At 39.0% G+C, this 21176-nt stretch overlaps 1 protein-coding gene across 10 annotated transcripts in view; it reads left to right on the top strand.

The window, feature by feature from the left end:
• Positions 1-21176, top strand: part of si:dkey-151g10.3 (serine/threonine-protein kinase WNK3) — a 37664-nt gene that overhangs the window by 4351 nt on the left and 12137 nt on the right. For 4 of the 10 annotated variants that reach the window (XM_042003845.1, XM_042003844.1, XM_042003847.1 and 1 more), the window contains exons 2-12: positions 2801-3946; positions 11430-11602; positions 12177-12397; positions 13876-14033; positions 14298-14386; positions 14481-14700; positions 14902-15229; positions 15403-15521; positions 15640-15840; positions 16351-19656; positions 20387-20430. In XM_042003845.1, coding sequence (XP_041859779.1) covers positions 3239-3946; positions 11430-11602; positions 12177-12397; positions 13876-14033; positions 14298-14386; positions 14481-14700; positions 14902-15229; positions 15403-15521; positions 15640-15840; positions 16351-19656; positions 20387-20430 — 5567 coding nt within the window. In that variant the 5' untranslated portion in view covers positions 2801-3238. The remainder of the gene's footprint in view (positions 1-2800; positions 3947-11429; positions 11603-12176; positions 12398-13875; positions 14034-14297; positions 14387-14480; positions 14701-14901; positions 15230-15402; positions 15522-15639; positions 15841-16350; positions 19657-20386; positions 20431-21176) is intronic. The other 6 variants (XM_042003851.1, XM_042003850.1, XM_042003846.1 and 3 more) reach the window with 5 other exon arrangements.

Genomic DNA, 21176 nt, shown 5'->3' with positions numbered 1-21176 from the left:
TTTGTGTTGGGCATGGGAGACCTCTTTGTACATTTTTAATTATAAATTTTTTTTGTTCATGGTTCAGACTGGAAGTTTAGATAACAAGAAATTGTGGTAAAAAAAATATATTTTATCTGTGGTTTTGTCAGATTTGAGTACTTATGTGGTCTGTAATGAGAAATGTAATCATGTGAAATGCCATAGTGATTTTGTGCTGAACATTTAGGAAATGATTAGGCTGACGCAGGTGTTGCAGGAACCTCTCAGAAGCCTGGAGGGCAGGCACAGTGCTGCATGTCAGATGTTCAGTTCTCATGAACTAAAGCGCTGATAAAGAAGTGACAGGACAATGAATCTTGACATGGGAATATGACGTACGCTGCAGGCTGGAGTCATTTTGCTGCCTAAGTGAGATTTCACAGTTTTAGCTGCAGCATTTGTTTTATTGTCTTCAACTTTATTTCACCAGGCATGGCCGCATGAGCAGTTGCTTGGTCATTTGGCTGGTGTCAGGAAATTCCTTTCAGCATTCTTTCATTGAAAGGGAGCATGTTGTTTGGGTGTGAGTGACAGTTTGCTTTTGATGTGTATGTGTGTGTTTTTGTCTGTGTATAAAAGACGGAGAGAGAGTGACACAAAGTTTGTTTTGAGTTGCTGGTGTGTGTCTGATATTTGTATCTGTGTGTGGATGTGTGTGTGTGTGTCAGTTTGGAAGGGAGACTGGTTTGGTGTGAGAGACAGTGATGAGGCTGAACGTGTTTGATGTACTGTGATAACTCTGTCCGGTATGTGGCTTTCATGGGAACTCCTTGCCCTGGGGACATGAACGAATAAGCTCCTGTTTAAAGGGCAACTTCCCTCTTTATGTTCTCCACATCCTGTTAGGCTTTACCTTTTCGTTCTCACTGTACTCTACGGCATGTTTCCTATAGGTTGCCTTAAATAAGTTGCTTTCCTTTAGTTTCACTTATTGTACATTCACTATCTGATTTGTTGTGTTTTCTTTTTCTCAATATTTTAGTTAAAGTAAGCACACATTCATTGTGTTTTTAAATTGGATATAGGAATTTCAGGAGATGGCTGAACTTTTTTTTTCCTTTTGGAAAAAAAATTCATGGTCTGATAGTGTTTTAATTTGACTGACAGCTACTAGCATTGCATGTCATATTTTTTTACTTTGAACCTGAATACACAAAAGACTTGATGTGAGTGCTAATGAGCTCATTATAAAGGAGATAAAAGATTGTACTAGTCTCCTCCTGGGCTGGGCGAAATGGCTTAAAAATAAAATCTCAGATTTTTTCAGATTTTAATAGATTCTTTTTCCTTTTCTTTTTAAAAAACACATTAAACGTATTAAAAACATTTATTTATTCATATGAATAAATGCCAGCAAACAGAAAGTAAATAACATTATAACCTTTCAACCATATAAATGGCTTCATATCTTGCATAGAAATATGCAACACAACTGCATCCGTGATCTCTTTCCATCTGGATCCTTATCATAAGGGATCCACTGCGGAAATAATTCCCCTGATGTTGGTCGTCTCTTAATGAGAGTTTGTGTGCAGAAGTTGTCTTCGGCATCTCGCAGAGAGCAGCATTTCTCACTGCGGTTGTACGCACAGCTAAATCCCAGGTGTGAGTGCCGGCTCAGATTTTGATTAAAAAATTAATCGCCAGAAATGGAAAATTTGATTTATCGATTAATCGCCCAGTCCTACATTGTTATAATTGAGGAAAAGGTCTACTTTTATTGCTGTGACATTTTGGGGGGGGCAAGGTCAGCTGTACGTGGGTGGCCCTTGTAGATATCTTTATAGCTCTTGTAACCCAAGACAGGTTTGGGTGTGAGTGACATTTGCCTAATGGGAGAAGCCCTAGAAAGTTTCACATGTTTAGTTGTAAAGTAATATGGGTTGTGTTGTAAAGTAATATGTAAAGTGACATGACCCTACTTTTCATCTTATTTCACTCTTACTTCCCAATACAGACCTTTTTTTTTCTGTGCAGCTTCTGTCAGTTTACATTAGTATGCTTTTTCCTCAACCTGTGGAATAGTGACTTTATGCTTCAGTACATTAAATGTACTGAAGCATAATGTTGTTGACGGGTCAATCCTGTTTCTAAGTTACTGTTGTCGGAGAAACAGGTCATCTCTGCAGGAGATGCTCAGGGGGTCTGGACTGTATTGTTCTGGTTTACCCTCTGATAAAAAGCCTGATAATCTTACCCAGTAAAATTGAGCTTAAATGCACTAATTAATAGTGTTGCTTGATACATGTGCTACTAATCATAGTCACAGCTGTGTATATTTATCAGCCCTCAGATAAAGATGTATTGTAGTCATTCCCCTACAGTTCTACAGTCTCTGTATATGAATTATTCACACACGACTGGCCTGTAGATCATCATCCATATTTAATGAATGGGATAGCATTCTTTTGACTGCAGCTTTCTGTTGACTAATGAAACTTTTGAACACAACTCAGGTCACAAGATGCTGATAAACACATGCTGGATGATTGATGTGTAATTGTTGATGTGGCTTGTTGGATATATGTTTAAATGTGCAAAGATTAAGCTTCTTGCTTTAAAATTATATGAATGAACATGCTATTAATTACTGGTACCTTAGGTCACTTTTGCAAGCAGCATTTGAAAAGCTTTCATGCAAAGTCTGGAGGTTTTCTAAATCTACTTGAATATTGAAATGCATCTCATAAATTTTCTTTAGAGAGATAGATCAACATGGCTGTCATTTTCTCCCATGACGTTTTGGATATTAATACAGAGTTTTGCTTTTGTCTTGCAGGTTTATTTGAAGATATTTGCACAATTTAAAAGAAAAGCTCTGCAGCTTTCCCAAAAGGCTTGAAAAAACTTGGTTTTGTGTTTGACTGAGGGACGTGTGGTTTTCTTTTAAGTGCCGCTGCACAAGTGGATTCTGATGAACACATAGGAAACAATGAGAAGAAGAGTGAGGACACAAGTTATTCTTTAACAGCTGTATAATCACTCTGTTGTAAAGCAGCAAAAAAAAGGCAGCAGAGGAAGAAGGCAAAGAAGAAGTGTGAGAGTCACCAGTTTGACCACACCTTCCCCTGCAACACTGGAAGAGCAGCCTTACGAATTTCTGAAGAGTGAGTTGGTGATCACAGAAAGAAAGAGAGACGGGGACTGTCAGAAGAGCAAAGGTTTGGAGGTGGAGGAGGAAGAGGAGGTCTAGGAGGTTTGGGAAAGGCCATTCCCAATGGCTACTGACCCAGGAGAGACCACAAGCACTGAGGACTCCTCAGAGAAAACGGATGGACAGAAGGAGGATACAGAGCAGGAGGGCAGGTCCAGCCAACAGAGGGAGAGGACACTTAGTACTCCCTTGGACTTCCCCTCTTCCGGGACTCAAGCGGGAAGAGAGACAGGAGGAGAGGATGAAGGATTTGGAAAAGGAGGAGGAGAAGGAGAAGAAGAAACCTTTCAGGAGAGCCAGGAGTCTCCAGTTCTGGTCTCCATGCCTTCCATACCTAGTGATTCTGGTCAGAAACGATTGAGACGGGAGAAGCGTTTCTTCAGGAAGAGCGTGGAGATTTGTGAGGAGAATGATGATGTGGAAGTGCCTCCTGAGGCTCACCACAGTGCCCCCCACCTGGAGCTGTGCTCTACAGAACCAGGATTTGGCGGTGTTCAGCAGCAAGGGGGTACTCCATCCTGTGCAGCCTTGGGACATGACCCATCTCAGGGCCATGAACCTGGTCAAGATGCTCCTTCATGTGCACCTGCCCAGCGAGTAAGGGAGAGGGACCGTGACCAGGAGGAAGAGGCAGAGATGAAGGCTGTAGCCACTTCTCCAGGTGGAAGGTTTCTCAAGTTTGACATTGAACTGGGCAGAGGAGCCTTCAAGACTGTGTATAAAGGTCTAGACACAGAGACTTGGGTGGAGGTGGCATGGTGTGAACTTCAGGTAAGACAAAATATGTTCTTTATTTAGCCAGATATTTAACTATACAGTCTGCGTTAACAGGCACTGTCACATGCAAGAGCAAACATACACTAGATAATCACCACAGTTAAAGGTTTACGCAAATGAAAATGCTTTTTCATTAATTCCACTTAGGTTATTTAGAAGTCCAATATTGCCTATTCATTCATTCATTCATTCATTTGAAATGGCCTGTGATCTGAAAATCTTAGCACATTATCTGCTTGCTTTGTATTTAGGGTGATTGCTTGTTGGTGGAGAACAAAGTGAAATGGAGGAGCATCGGTTGTAGCTGAATGACAGAAACAATTAAACCTTCCAGCTTTCAAGTGAACCACTTAATCTGCCATATTTAATGAAAATCCATTTTAACCTAGCAAATTTTGTCACAAGTCACTATATTATACAAACAGCACACTGCTATTGCCTGTATAAATGTTTTAAATGGAAATGTTCATGTGACATAGAGCTCTGATTAGTATGTATTTTGTGACATCTGATGAAGACGTAGGTGTAACAGCATCATGTGACTGTAACAAATTCTTTGTCACGTTTTGTCAGTGGGAGGAAAAAATTGACATGAAATAGTATGTGAGTACCATTTAAGTCTTTACAAGCCAGATTTTATCGCTTCTAGAATTAATGGTAGGCATTGTTAAATGGTATGACCATCACCACTTGGTGGGAGACAGACTTGTGGAAGAGAGAAGAAATGCATCCCTCTGACTCTTAGCCTCACAAAAGAGGGCAGTGTTATAGTAAGCCATCTGATTTGACTGTTGGCTTTGTGTGAGAAAAGTCAGTCATGTGTTTGGTTTGATGCTAATTCCAAAACAAGGGCCTTGGCTAATCCTTGAGATCAGGCTCTGTCTATTGCACTAACAAGCAATAGGCATGCCCCTGTTTCTGTTAACACTCCAGCACCTAGCCAGCAGTTGTCTGGTTATGTTACTTCTAACAGCTCTTGTTCAGCCCTACTTATATATTTAAAATGTCCTTTATTTTAGCTTGAAAATGTGGCGTGTTTCATCTTCAGTAAGGTTATGACAATGTTCTGCCATCAGATAGCTTACTTTCCTGACATTAGCAATGGTGTTTTTGTCCTTAGCCCATAAAGAGCAATTTTAAGATGGTAAAACATTTGATTGAAAATGAAAAAAAAAAAAAAAAACATTGGGCTTAAACTACATGCATGCTAAATCTGTTGTATCCAATTTTGTCTTTAAAAGGGCAATAGGTCAAATTAAATCCACTGAAGGAAAACTAGTTTTGACTGCTTATTTGTTATAAATCAGAATGCATCACCCAGACATGAAGACAAAAACACTTTGCATAATTTACTGTTTAATTAGATTACATGATTTGAGAGGAAAACAGACGGTGATTCTGACACATACAACAACAGCTAGGAGAGGGGAAAAAGGCTGAGTGTGAAAAAGAAAAGAGAGATACAGGAGGTGATGGTGAGTTGGAGAGGAGAGAGACAGAGGGGGAGACGGCGAGCCAAACGGAGGATTACCATGGCATCCCTCCCAGAGAGCAGTCCTGTAGCTAATGCTAAGTTATCACATGAACACACACACAAACATGCACATACACACAGGCGGCACACAGTGGCCTGGTCACACGCCTATAGATGAATCCAGTGCCACATTCAGTGCAACGTTCTAGTCTGTCAGGCCACATGATCTGTCCTATTTACTCCACCTTCCCTAAGCATGTACACATTTTCAAAGCAAAGTGGTATCAGAGTAGACAGTAGTGATCAGAATGAAACTGATACACAACTGTGATAATAATGGCAGAGCTAATTCTATGACTAGATTTCAGCCATTTATTCTGTCCTCATAACAGACCTAATGAGAGGCAGTTTTGGTAAACATTCTCATCTCATTTGATAAATGTTTGAAGACATCAGAAATCACTAAACAGAACATATTAACTACAGTTATTATAATATTTCATCATGAACTAAATCTGTAAGAATTCCTGTTTGAAAGCACAATGTGATATGATTCTAGGTAACAGGTGCATGAGTAGCCTGTGTTTTAATTCTTTCTGTTCTTTTCTGTTCGCTATTCCGCTTGTGACCATAAAGTGAGGGAAACCAAGGGTTTAGCTGTCCAAAAAGCTTAACAGAGTAACTACACTTTACAGAATGGATACCTTCTCTCTTCTTTTTATTTCCCTGTAAATTTAACACTACAAAGAGCAAACCTATTAATTTTACCATGTATTACCCCGAGTGGATGCATTTGTATATATCTTGTACATATACCACATTTCTGCCTCTGAGTTTTTGCTCCCTGTTTGTGTCAGACATACAGTTTGTTGTTGTATTATCGTACCTATCACCCTCCCTCTCTTTTTCTCCCTCCCCTCACTCTCCCCCCCCCCCCCCCCCCCCCCCCTCATCACTTTTTGTCTGTTTGGGTGAGCATGCAGAGTGATCCAGGGAGTTAATTACTGTGGGTGCCTGTCAGGCTGGAACAAAAACCCTGCACAGGCAGCATAACTCGGGCGGCAGAAACCAGACTGGTTCAACCCAGTCATCCCACTGGTCCAGCTCACTTTAGCTCTGCTGTACTTACAGGACTCAGAACTGAAGTTCAGTAATGAGTAGCAACTGAAATATCTGGTTGTTTGACTTGTTTTGCCACAAATCCTTTTAGATATATGTCTGCAAGTTAATGTCAGCATAAGAGGACAGTTATGACCCCCAGTTTGGCCCTTAGATATAGCAACTGAATTATATATAAGAATATGAGATCATCTCTAGTTGTGACCAATGTGCTTCTTAGTGTTAGAAACACTTGCTGTTGGTAGTGTATGTTTTTATAAGAACAATCAATGCACGCTGCAAGTATTTTTCTAATTATAACTCTTTGACTTGGTGTGACAAACAACAATAAGGGGAGGAGCTGAAGATTAAGTTGAGGTTTTTATGATAAGCAGTTGGGTTAGGCCAAGCAAAGCAACTACATATTAGTGATGTGCAACCAAGATTAAAAGAAGCTAATTCCAATAGATTGCAGCTGAAGTGACCAGACTTGATTGGAATCAATCCAGCCAAACTGGCCAGACATACATTCATCCGGGCCATTGACGATTAGCAAGTGTCCCTGGGGCTGTATCCTACCACCACAATCTTTATTACCTAACCAGCAACAGAGATTCAGTTACTATTTTATTTTTTATACTAACCACATAACACTGCCATTAACTGTACAACATATACATGACTATAATTATGATGTAATTACCATCAAATTCTTATGACGTGATTATTATTTAAGGAATTTGACTGATAAAATATGGGAGTCCTTAATAAATAGCTGCCCATTTTGTATGAATAGTTTCTGTTTATATATATGCTTTGTTGGTATTGTTCTGTTATTTTAAAGCTGTAATAGCTTAGATGATACATATCTTTCAGTTAGCCAGCTAGATAAAATTGCAGTGAAGGTGCCTCGATTGTAGCTCCAAAGTGCAGAGATAATGGTGTTTTTTTTGCAAGTAAATATTTATGTTATAAAGTGGGTTGTGCATTGTAAAGGCTAAAGACCCACTGGTTAAGAGTTTTAATCTGCTGTGGAAGACAGCCTTTTTTGCAGCCATCTATCTTGTTAGTCAGAGCTGTAGTAGCTTGCACTAATCTAATCCTAGCCATCCGCCACCTTGGATTTTCAAATGCTGACACACTTAGACCTACACTACATGTCAGTATGTACTGCTTGGATTCTATTTACAATTTTCCACTTACAACAAGAAGGTTATCTACAGTGTGTTTACAGTGGTTTAAATCTGCCCTGTTTATGCTACTATGGGTGCCTCAGACAAGAATGTAACCTGAATGTAGCTATGATATTTGACACTCAATGCAGTGTTTGCAAAAATAGATGTTTTAGGTATCACATGGTATTTGCCTGGTATTCATGACCCCAACCTCTTACCACCCATGGCTTGTAACTTGTCTATTTACCTCACTGTTTTATTAGGCTAATTTATAACCTGCAGCGCAACCTTCTGCTCTACAAGATGTCTGATCCTTAAAAAAAGAAAAGAAAAAAGAGCTCTTACTCTATTTATGAACTAAGTTACGGCTCCTGTTGAGGCACCACATATTAATGAGATTACAGGTTTTTACATGCATGGGCAAATAACAGAAATGTGCTGATAATATATTGTATTTGTCAAATGTTTTTTACGCACTATTTGTAACTCATACGTGTAAAATCAGCCACTGACTTGTTGATATTGAATCATGTTCTACATTTTTTGACTTAGTAGAACTAACAGATAAACAAATAAAAAGTCAATGTGGCTGATGTAGTGGTACACTTCTAGAAAAAATATCCAAGCTGTTAAGATAAAAACAGTGTGGCTAACCTATTTATAGGGTGTTTTTATTATGTATAATAAAAAAAAAATCACATTTACAGTGTGAAACTGTCTTATTTATAATCTTTACTGTTACTTTTACAGTTTACAGTTACACGCTGCTAATATGTTGCTTGTCATTTGGATAACATTTGACCAAAAAGAATCAAATGTGGCATGATACAAAAGTACTTAGTCATTATTTTCTCAGTTTAACATAGTATGTCATTAGAATTTAAATCAGCATACTAAACTAAGTGTTCCGTGTAAAATATGGTTATCTGTGCAGAACATGTGGAAAATAACTTTTCCATATGTTTAAACTCACTGTTATAATGAACTATGTTTGGTATTTGATTGACATACTTAACGTTATTTAATCATGAGTTTAATGCATCACTTTGGTTGCATTGTTTGAAGTGGAAGGTTGAGAAAAAAGTTCAACTTTTAACGCAGCATCACCAACGAATCAAGTCATCAGTCAGTCACAAAATCAGACACTAATGATTCGTTAAGTTTTTATAGAAATCTAAAAGGTTCTCTCATAGCTTTTGAAATAAAATTGAATTTTTCCATTTTTAGGTCTGTACCTCTGACTGGAGAGCGAAGGTAGTGGTTTTAAGTTTGTGAACCCTTAAACATCATCGTGGTCTCACAGAAATCATGTTGCCTGATAAAAAGAATCAAATTAAACAAAGGAAATACAATTATTGTACTCTGTTATTTCTTTATTGTTCGAAATCATCCATTACTAAATTTGTTAGTGGCAAAAAGTAAGTTAACCTCATCTATCATCTGTGAAAGCAATAAACAGCTAAACATTTCTGTTAATTGTTCCTCTTGTATACATTTGCTTACTGGAAACATTCGATTTCTTCTTTGACCATTAAAAGTAAAGACATAATGGTCAAGGCCTGTAGCCTAGTTAAATAATCCACTTTTTTGTTCTAATGTCCTTAAATTTCTTTTCAGAATTCATTAATATAATTTAAAGTTGATGGTTTCATCATTGATAGCAAGCTGCCTTCACCCAAATGCAGCAAAAAGGGCCCAAACAATGATACTACCTTTTTTCCCCTCCATACAATGTGATGTTCATTTTAAACAAAATGTTCTGTTTTGAGCTCATTTGTTCACAAACATTATTCATGCATTGTCATTCCACCCACTCAAGGGTCATGTGCAATATTTCTAATCATCTAATTTCAGGGCTTGTGGGCTTGAATCAAATTCTAAGTAATTTTAGGTAATGTTAATATAGAAATACAGAAAACCCTAAAAGGCTTTACATTTTTCATGAACCACTCTAAGTGTGTGCTTTGAGTTGGTTTTTGCAGTGAAGACTGGGTTTGTGTGAATCTGTCTAGACACAGTCTTTCTAACTGAACTCTTTGTGACCTTTGCTGACCCTAAGTCTGTCTGATTCCTAACTCAGCGAGACAATAGACGCTGAGGAGGCACCAGACAGAGGCACACATGCAGGCTCTCTGTCCCTTACTGTGCCAGACAGTGAAGCAGAGTGATGTTTCATAAGAGGAGTGAGACAAAAGGCATGAGCCTTTAAACAGAGGCAAAGTTAAACACACTCTGAAGCAGCACTGGTGTTTGAAAAGGGCAAGTAATACAAATTACATTGAGGTATGAACTGAGTTGAAAAGAAGACATGCAAATTTGGTCAGGGGTAGAAGTACTGAGGCCTAACCATGGTTTGATACTTGCACACACTCATGTACATGTACAAATACTTGCGTATGAATTGAAAGTAAAGTAATTGTTATGTAAAGGAATGACGGTCTGAGAGCCAGCCTTGATGGGTACCTCTTTTTTAGCCACATTCGTGTAGCAAGAAGCAGTCTTTTTGTTGATGATATTTAATTTCCCTCTTCAAAGGGATTTTCTTCCCTACTAGTATTTCCAGAAGTGGACACAAAACCAGTGCACAAACAGCAAAAGAAAAAAAAATAAACACAGGATTGGATAGTAAAAGAAGCAGTAGCGACAAACATTCATTTAGATAGTTACAGTAACAGAAAATTGCAATACATGCAGGAAAACTGGTTTAGTGGAATCCAAATACATGCAGGGCACTGCCACTCCTTGATGGGTTTTGTGTAGAGCAAAAAGCTCATTGTCAATAAAATTGATCAGTGGAAAGCCAGTTTTATGATGACTATTTATAGGGATGTCTGCTTGGGACACAACAGTGGCTGCCACTGGACTCCCTCAGATATTAAGTCAGACAGGCTGTTGTTTTATATGTTTTACTGGGTTATTTTTTCCCCTTCTTTTTTTCTTTTTGCATAGTTAGAGGCTGTCTGTTTTTCCCAATACGATTGTAAACTAAACTTTTTTTGGTTTGTATTCCATTAAAACTTTGTTAATGCCTTTAAATTATAGGTCAGAGTCAACATCTGACACTATCAGATCAGACACCTTCACCTCAAAATACAATTTACTTCTTGCTGTATACAGAATTAAGAAATATGTGTAGTTTGGCATAATCTCTCTCTCTCTCTCTCTCTCTCTCTCTCTCTCTCTCTCTCTCTCTCTCTCTATATATATATATATATATATATATATATATATATATATATATATTCTAATTATTAATTTTCATTACAAAGTAAGTGGTCTTGACTCCGGAGCAGTCTTGTGGAAAAGCTATCCACCGGTGTTTAACAAGAGATTAGTCAGTGGCTGTCGCTATTCGCTAGGATGCTGCATGTGCCAATGAATTGGATTGGATTTCTGCAGCATTCATAATGTGTCCCATACTGAGGATGTGAGACACATGCAGTAGACAGTGTTTTCTAAAGCTTCAGCTGGGGTGTTGTCTTAGCATTGCTGCAAGTCTATAATGTTACTGCCATCTAGTGGCAATAGTGGTTATTACACATTCATGAGTAGTTTACAGTAGCCTTACAATGTTATGAAGCCATTAACAGAATTGTATGGAAACAATCCTCTATGACTTGAAAAAAATTGATGGAGGAGTTTTTGCAGTTTTGGAACTACCAACTTAAGTAGGGAAGTGTTAAGTTTTAAGTTTCCAACCATATAACATGGCATGTACATTTCACTGTAGGATCGTAAGCTGACCAAGGCAGAGCAGCAACGCTTCAAGGAGGAGGCAGAGATGCTGAAAGGGCTTCAGCATCCCAACATCGTTCGCTTCTATGATTCCTGGGAGTCTGTGCTTCGTGGAAAGAAGTGCATTGTACTGGTTACTGAACTCATGACATCAGGAACACTCAAAACGTTAGTATAAAATCCTTATCCTGTTTTTTTGTATTGGAAAAAAATAGTTATAGCTCTGATTTACAACAAATCTAATAATTCTCATAAGGATTTCTTAATGTTTAGACATTGACATAGCTTTTACTTATGTACTGGTAATTAGTAACTAGTAATTATTATATTCAGATTAAAAAAAAAACTTTCCAAATCATAATTATTGAACATATAAATTAGTTTACAAGGGTGATATTATCTAAATCAGTTTAGTTTGAGCTTCATGATCTGTAGGCCCGCCGATGCTGTGAACCTAATTCCATTGTTAGCCAAAATCAACCTACACCTTTAGTGGTTCTGGGGATAGATTTTCCTTTAATGTCAGTACGTTTTATAATACATGATTAATAAAATGTATGATTTGAGTTCTAACAATTATTACTTATCTTATGGGAAAGATATTTACAGCACAAAGCGATTCAAATGAAAAGCCATGAGCCATCAATATGGCACATTGAAATTTAAATGTACTTATATTGTTTTGTCCCTTTTGATTACAGTATTCTTTTTGAGTTTGATTGCATTTGCCCTCTCTGCACAGTTATCTGAAGCGCTTTAAGGTGATGAAACCCAAGGTCCTGAGGAGCTGGTGTAGGCAAATTCTGAAGGGCCTTCACTTCCTCCACACCAGGACTCCACCAATTGTCCACCGGGATCTCAAGTGTGACAACATCTTCATAACAGGCCCCACAGGATCAGTCAAGATAGGTGACCTGGGACTGGCCACACTTATGAGGACCTCCTTTGCCAAGAGTGTCATAGGTAGGCTGCATATGTAGACCAATTACTTTTGAGCACAATGTCAGACATCTAAAACTGTGTATACTGAGTCAATTTCTTTAAAGTAAATATCAGCTAAACATGGAAGTATTTTAAAATTATGTCTACAGAATCACTGTGACAGCCTATAAAGAATTCTTTACATAAACATTGATAAGATTTCAGCACTCTGGGATTCCAATTAAATCCAATTAAATGTTCAATATCTGGTATGTAGATGCTGAATGCAAGAGCAACAAAACAATGAAAATTTCCTCTCATAACCTGCCTGTAGTTTTTCATCGACATTTCAACTGGACTCAGGTCCTAACCTTGTTTTGGCTGCTCCAAAATATTACATTTAATCTTATTTAACTTTTCCTAAGAATAAAAATTAAGCACCATGGATCTAGTCTTGTTAAATGAGCGACTTTTTCCTGATTTTAGTCTTTTTCCTTCATACATTTCGTTTTTAATTTTATGTTAAATTTTCTGTCTTGAACGTTACTAAACATTTTTAAAGTTTTGTCACATAATCCCTTTGACTTTTACAAGCTTTGCTTTTAACCCATTAAGGCCCAACCTATGAAAAAATTGTAAGAAAAGCCCAATTTTTTAAATATGAGGTCTTTATTTGGCTTTTTAACAAAATGTAACAAAAAATGAACATTTTTTGGGAGGGATATCTACCATTTATTACCATGTGATATATTAAAAATATTATAATATGGTTTTCTGCTTCTGGGTATCTATTAATCGACAGACGACAAGTATGAGATTGTGGTCAACTGGATTTTGAGCAAAGTTTATAACATAAATTGAAGCAAAATGTCTCAGAAACTGTAGGTAACATATATGTCACGTCAGGCTCTTATTGGTTAAAGTGGTCTTTGTTGGTTAATTACTGTTTGAGAGGGTCTTAATTTCCTTCACTTCTTTTCTTCTCTGTCCAAACATCTTTGTTTATGGGCTCATACACTTTCATTAACATGCTGTAAAGGTTTAATTTTGGATTTGGAGCCCTTTTTTTTAATTGACTCAGAGTGGCCACGCACACCTTAAACACGCTGTTTATTTTATTATATATTTTTTTTTTATTATTTTATTTTTAATAAAAAAAAAAACACTATTTTCACGTAAAGACTTGCTGCAAATTAAATTAACATTTTTCTAGAATTAGTATATTTTTTTAGTATTATGCTTGTTATGTAATTTTAAGTCTTGTGTGAAAATCTGATGTGTTAGGTTATATTTGCACAGTACAGTTTAACCCAATGAAGTTGTTCTTAAGAAGCAAATCAGAAGTAACCAGAAAGACTGCAGTCAGTTTGAACAGGGTTTCAATTCTTCTATTAAATCTTAGGGATGTCTACTTAATGTACTAAATAGTATTACAGTAAATACAATTTGTAAACATTGAGAATCGTGAGATAGTATTAAATTGTTTTGGTTGTCATTGAGTATTAATGTTGTCTAAACAGGAACCCCAGAGTTCATGGCCCCAGAGATGTATGAGGAGCACTATGATGAGTCAGTGGACGTGTATGCCTTTGGGATGTGTATGCTGGAGATGGCCACTTCAGAATACCCCTACTCTGAGTGCCAAAATGCTGCTCAGATTTATCGCAAAGTCACAAGTGTGAGTGCTTTTGATTGAATTACTCTAATTCAATCACATAGCAAATTTGTGGTGATGACACAGAGATCAAATTTGTTTTTATTTTTTGTTATTTACTGGATACACTACTATTTGACTCCACAATGAAAATACCTTTAATGATAAAATATATTATAAATGTATAAATATATGTATACGTATGTATATGTATATATGTACACACACACACACACATATGTGTGTGTGCGTGTATAAAATTCCTTTTTTTTTTTTTTTTTACCACAGGGTATAAAGCCAGCCAGCTTTGATAAAGTAAATGACCCGGAGATCAAAGAGATCATCGAAGGCTGTATTCGTCAGAACAAAAGCCAGAGGTAGACAGGGTTTCATTTCATATCGTGACCTTCTTATGCATCTTTAATAACAGGGGATTGATAACTTTCTTGTCTCTCGTTACCTTTTTGAAAGACTGTCAATCCGAGACCTCTTGAACCATGCATTCTTTGGGGAGGACACTGGAGTCCGAGTGGAGCTGGCAGAGGAGGACACAGGCATCCAGGACTGTCTGGCTCTTCGGATTTGGGTTGAAGACCCCAAAAAACTGAAGGGGAAGCACAAAGACAATGAGGCCATTGAATTTAGCTATGACTTAGAGAATGATAGCGCCGAGGAGGTTGCTCTTGAGATGGTGAGACACAGGAATGATTTAGGTCTGATGGTTAGAAAGTTGTCAGATTTCAGATAAAGTTTTTTTTCCAGAGGTCAGGTACAGAAGATCTTTGAGCTTATTTGTTAGTTACTTAAAAATACCTTCTATTGACCCAGAAACCTTCAGCCAACATCTACTCATTCTTAATCTCTCTTTGTTTCTTCCTTTCCTTTATTACAGGTTAAATCAGGCTTTTTCCATGAGAGTGATGCCAAGGTGGTGGGAAAATCCATCAGGGACCGTGTAAATCTTATCAAAAAGTCAAGAGAGCGTCGACAGCAGCAGCTCCTTCAGCAAGGCTTTGAAGAACGGAAAGAGTCATCTCTCACTTCCTACGCCTTTTCTAGTCCTTCTTGCTCATCTTCACTGATACAAGGGGCAGCCGGACATGCAGGAACTGGAGAAAGAGGAGCTGGAGGAGTCGTGCAGGAGTCTGAGGAGCTGTCTGAAATGGACCAGCATGTTAGGCAGCAACATATTTTCAGTGGGACAACCCTGAGTCTACCAGGTAATGTATAAATCTTCATGGTATGTACCAAATGCTGGAAGTAGAAACATATGAAGCAACTAACATGGTAGAAGTTTTGATTAAAAATAAAAACAGTGAATCTTACGATTTGGACAATTATGGGTGTTTTGCTTTATACAATGTGTCTTATTTTTAAATTGTCTTTCACTCAGAAGGTGAGAGCATCGGCTCTGCCAGCTGTGAATCCTATGCAAGTGGACAGAGTCAGGCATACTCTCAACAAGGGGAATCGTACGCCCAGTCCCAGACCACTCTCCCCCCTATGGCATCTGTAGGCCCATGCATCTTTTATATTTATCAATTATAACAAATGGCTTCATTATTTAGCATTTGAAATAATTGTACTGAAAATACATTCTTCTTTGTTTTATTTATTTTTTGTTGTACAGAGTACTGGTCCATTGGCTAATCCTCAGACTTTCTCACTTAGTGAGAGTGGAAATGTTCCAAATGTGCCTCTTGGTCAGAGTTGTAGTATGTCAAGCATGTCCATTGGCCAAAGTGGAGGGGGACCCGTTGGTCAGACGTTTCTACAGCCCAGCACTATGGTTCCACAAGTATCACCAAGTGCAACTCAAAAATATTTTCAGGTAAAAAAGGGTGATAATAAATGTTTTAAAATGATGGAAGTAAAGACATACATATCAGAACATTGTCACATTTGGGCTCTTTTCCCTTAAGTAACTATTAAAAATCAAATAACAACTACAAATCACTCATAATTGCAAACCTACACAGAGTTTCCCCCAGGAAGTAAGTGAGTGGAGGTAATGAAGTACAATAAATAAATTCAAATAAAAATAAAAACTTTTTAGCCTTGTTATGTGAAAAGAAGCTTCTGCCCATTTTTATATTTATTCTATTGTACTTCCCTGAAGAGTTTTATTTTATTTTTTCTAATAAAAGCTGTCCAAGTCTAAATCTCTGGCAATGCATTCCAGGTCTGTGATAAAACACTGTGGGAAACTCTGTGATCAGAATTAAATATGTTCATAATTTATGCTGCTTACCAAAGCTTATTCTTAACCTAATTTTTTCTGCTGCTTTCTTTCCCCCTTTCTTTCAATTCCATTGAACATTCTTTCATTATCACTGAGTAGTCACAAACATTCCCATCAGATACATTTCAAACTACCACTCCCCAAGGATCAATGGCCCCCTCACAGCCATATATACCTCCTGTTTCTCCACAAGCACCCATTAATGTTCTCTCTACATCCATGCCAGTCAGTGACCCTACTGGACTTGCAGGGACCATTGTGCCCCACGCTCAGCAGACCCAACACCCTGCCACTCCCATGCAGTTCACTGACACCAGTCCCCATGCTGCACAACAGCAAATACAGCCTGTCATCATCCCACAGCAGACTGTTATCCCACAACAAATAGGGATGGATCCACAAATAGGGATAGGATCCTCCCTTCAGAAACAGCAGTCACAACAGCAAATGGAGACCCATGCCACTCAGCATGAACAGCAAGTTAGTGCCACTCTACTGCCATCAGAACAGCATCAAAAAAGCCTTTCAGCTTTAGCTGTCCAGAAACAACAACATGAGCCTCTGCAGCAGATCTATGTACAGCAGCCTTCTCAGCAGCTTGGTATGGAGCCAGGGGAGCAACCCCTGACTTATAAAATGCAGCCAACAAGTGATCCTTGTGAGCAAACAATAATGCCATCACAGCAACTGCAACAACAACTTCAGCAACAGCAAGCTTTGTTACAACAGCAGCCGCAACAACAGCTAGGTCAACAGCAGCAGTCATTGCAGCTTGAGCAACATCAGCTATATGTCCAGCAGCAGCAACAAAAAGCTCTTCTTCAGCAGCAGCAACAGCAGGCCCAGTTACAACAGCAGCAAGCACTTCAACACAAACTGATGGATCAACAACAGCAACAAGCTCTTACGCAACAGAAACAAGAGCAACAACTACAAGGTCTTATGCTACAAGAGCAACCACTACAAGCCCTCTTACAACATCAGTTAGAGCAACAACAGCAGCAACAAAGTCAGTTTTATCAACAGATTGGGCAACACCATGGTGAAGCACAAACAGAACCAGAGATTGAACAGCAAAGTGGACAACAGCAACAACAAAAATTATTGCAGCAGCAATCACAGCAGCCCCAACAGCAAAATGAACAACTGCAACAGCAGAACATAAGCCGACAGATGGAACATCAGCAGCAGCAATCGCTGATACAACAGCATTTGCAACAGCAGTTACTTTTACAGCAGCAACAGATACAGCAACAAGAACAGCAACAAGTACAACTCAAGCAACAGATAGAGCAACAACAACAGCAAGCTCTGTTGCAACAGCAATTAGAACAGCAACATCAGCAACAAATCCTGTTGCAACAGCAACAAGCAGAGATATTACAGCAACAAGCTCTGATAAAACAGCAGATTCAAGAGACGAAGCAGCAACATGCTGCCATCATTCAGCTGCAGCAAACTGAAAAACAAGAGCCTGTCCCTATTCCACAAAACAACACTGAGCTGCAGATTCAGCAGCAATCGGCTGATATACAACAGATGGGTATCCCAAAACTAAACACCAGTCAGTTTGCACATCATACCGCTGAACAACAAATGATAGAGCAACAACAGCAAGTAAAACTTGCCCAGCAGGAACAAGCATTTGTTGCTCAGCCACAGCACCATGCCTCTGTGATGGAACCTCATCATTCAGTTAGTACTCCAGCTGGTATTGAAGCAATTCAGCACCAAACACATTTAATCTCTCAAGGTCAGCTGCCCATGAACATTCAAACTATGCAGATCCTTGCACAGGCGTCTCCTGTTGTCCTCACACAGCAAGGACAAGGTGAAGTTCAGTATCAGAAGCAGGGCCAGATCCCAGTCCATTTTCCAGTCCAGTCAGCACCCCGAGCCTCTCAAGCTATGGCTGAGACTCGTGTAACACCCCCAGTGGCCATGACTCAGGGACAAACACATGTCATCCATACCCAGCAAATCCATTTGCAGACTAGTTATCCTGGACATGTAACTCCACCACAGAGTCAAGTATCTGCTCAGCCATTAATCCAATCTATGCCCCTGCACACAACAATTTCCCAGTCCCAACCACTACATGACCAGGCCCAAAAAGCTGACATTCAGATGATGGACCAACAAAGCAAAGCTGCTGTTCATCCTCCAGCTGCAGCTGGTTCAGTTCCTAGTCAAATCCAGCATAAGACTCATATTCAGCAGAATGTTCAAATGCCAGGGCTCATTCAGCCCAAGGTCCAGCAGCAAACCCAAGGCCAACCCCCTTGCCAGGCGCATCCTCAGCCTTCAGCTGGCATTTTGACCCCCCAGTATGTCTCTCAGCCTTCTCACCAAACAATGTCAACTGTACAGCAGGATATGATTCAGCAGCAGGTGCACCAGCAACCAGTACTCCAATATCAGCAGATGATTCTGTCTCCTGGCTCAGTGGGAAGTATTGGAACAAAGACAGATGGTTTAACTTCAGTAGCTGATCCTACAAACCTTAATGTCACTCCACATCCTTTGCAAGCTGGACAAAGCGGAGTTCCAGGCCAAACAAGACTGCATCCAGTTGTCCAGGCTCTGCAGCAGTCCCAAGGAAGCACTGCTGACCCTTCAGTCATTCAGCCAACCTCCCAGACATGTATGCCTCAGTTGCCTGAGCAATATCAGCAACAGCTGCAGAAACTTTCTCAATTGCAGCAGCAAACAGCTCTACCTACCCCACAGGTCCTTTTACCAGCACAGCCAATCCCACCACTCATTCAGCAACCATCTTCTCTAATGCCAGTTTTGACAACCCTTGATGAGAGCCAACTTCCTCCACAGTGTCCCCCTACTTCACACCTGGGGGTTCATCCCCCTGTGCAGTTAAGTTCCAGTAATGTAGCTGAGCCTCACTCACAGAACAGGACCCTACCGCTCTACAGTCACCTTGTTGCAGGTGCCCCTCCATCGCCACAGCAGCATGCCAAGCAGATGCTGACAGCTCACATACACACACAAACCAGCAATCAGGTTCAAACACACTCCCAAACACAGACAAAGGTTCAGACACAAACACATTCTCACACTCAGACTCGGATAGAGACGACAACACCTGCCGAACAGCCTGCTCTGTCTCACACTGTCTTTCCTGCACAACAAATGCCCCTCAGCCCTTCACATACCTCATGTCCTTCAGCATCACTACCAGCTCTCCCATCCCAACAACCTGCCACTGCTCCTGCTACAGAACTTCCTACATCTCAGCCAGCAACCCAGGTAACCTTACCGGGGCAGGCCGACTTTATTCCCACCTCTCCTTCACCTGTCACTACACTACAATCACTTGACTCTAATGCTCCCATACTGCCCCAAGCCTCGCTGCAAGACTGTGACCTTTCCCTACAGGGCATCGCTAAGGTACATGAAGTATGAAAAGTTGCTATATTAATTAAGAGATAATGTGACTTTGTTGACATAATAGTATGATAACTGAATACTATGCGGGGAAAACACCTGACTACACCTCAAACTAACATTTTCTGATTCTTAGAAAACTGTATTTTGTTAAAATAGCCCACAGACCAGAATTATCGACCTCCTTGGACTGTAAACACATAATTTAATATTTTCAGAAAGCGAATTAAGTTTCTTTCTGATTAGATGTCAAATAGTGCTAAATAAAAACAATGTTCCTTTTTTTCACAATATTTTTTGTTTTTTGGGGAAAAAAATCTGTTCAAATTTCAGTGCTAATACTTGTGTTCAGGTTAATTTTGTGATTGCATTTTTTACATACATTGCTGTTCTACTGTTTTTGCAAAAAGCAGGTTGTTAAGGTAGGTGGCAAATGTCAATGCCAGAAGACAGGTTTTCCCAGCACACTGTGTTATAAAAAGATGAGTTGCCACTCACTTTCCCTGTCAGTGTTTTTAATATTATGCTTGATTGGTTTAAAGCCAATATTATTTTTAAAATACTTAAAATTTGAAATGTTTACAGTTCAATAGTGTCATTAATTCTGGACAGGACTACTCTAACTCACGATCATAGTATTGCTTTAGATGCATCTGATGCTGCTACTGATTTCTCTTTTCTTTTTTTTCATTCTGTACATGTATACTATCTGTGCACATTTACCACTCTTCAGGATGGCCCATACCTAGCAAGTGCAGAACATCATTCTTCATCAGGGTAGGTCCAGTATCAATATTCACTGACCTCAGTTGAATTTAATTTCAGCTAAATATCTTAAAAGTTTGGACAAGGCCATGTTTACCACTGTGTAGCATCCCCTCTTCTTTTAACAAAGCGTCTACCATAGGTACTATTCCACCATCATACTATCAAAGATGCAGACTTTTGAACTAAATTCATAACAAACTGGAAAGTCCATCTCTTCTTTTGTCCAGAGGACGAGGCATCCTTGATTTAGGGAAAAAAGGAATTTTTCAAATTTCAAGACATCTGACCAAAGAACAGTTTTCCACTCACCACATTCAGTTTTAAATGAGCTGTTAACCTGAGAACACAGCAGCATTCTGGATTAACATATGGGTTTTTCTTTGCCTAGTAGCACTTTAACCTGCTTTAGGTACAAGTTCCTTCAGCTGTTTCTTTTTGCTACCACTTATTTGTCAAACTTTTTGGTACGCCTGTTTCACCTTCTTTTTTTTCCTTGGTTTGCTATCATCGTATTATAAGTTAAGTTGATATTTTTCTTGCAAAATTGGAATGTCTCCAAATTAACATTACATATCTTTAGTAGCTTCTTTTGTGAAAAAATAATGGTTTATGAGACTTAGAAATTGTTGCATTCTGTTTTTATTTACATTTTATTACAGCAACTAAACTTTTTGTAAATGAGGGCTGTACACATTACCAAGCCTAAAACCCATCCTTATACACTGCCTGGCCAACAAAAATGTTGCCACCTGGAA

The sequence above is a fragment of the Melanotaenia boesemani genome, chromosome 13 (assembly GCF_017639745.1).
Source record: "Melanotaenia boesemani isolate fMelBoe1 chromosome 13, fMelBoe1.pri, whole genome shotgun sequence".
NCBI classification, from domain to species: Eukaryota; Metazoa; Chordata; class Actinopteri; order Atheriniformes; family Melanotaeniidae; genus Melanotaenia; species Melanotaenia boesemani.
This window is presented reverse-complemented; position numbering and strand designations above follow the sequence as displayed.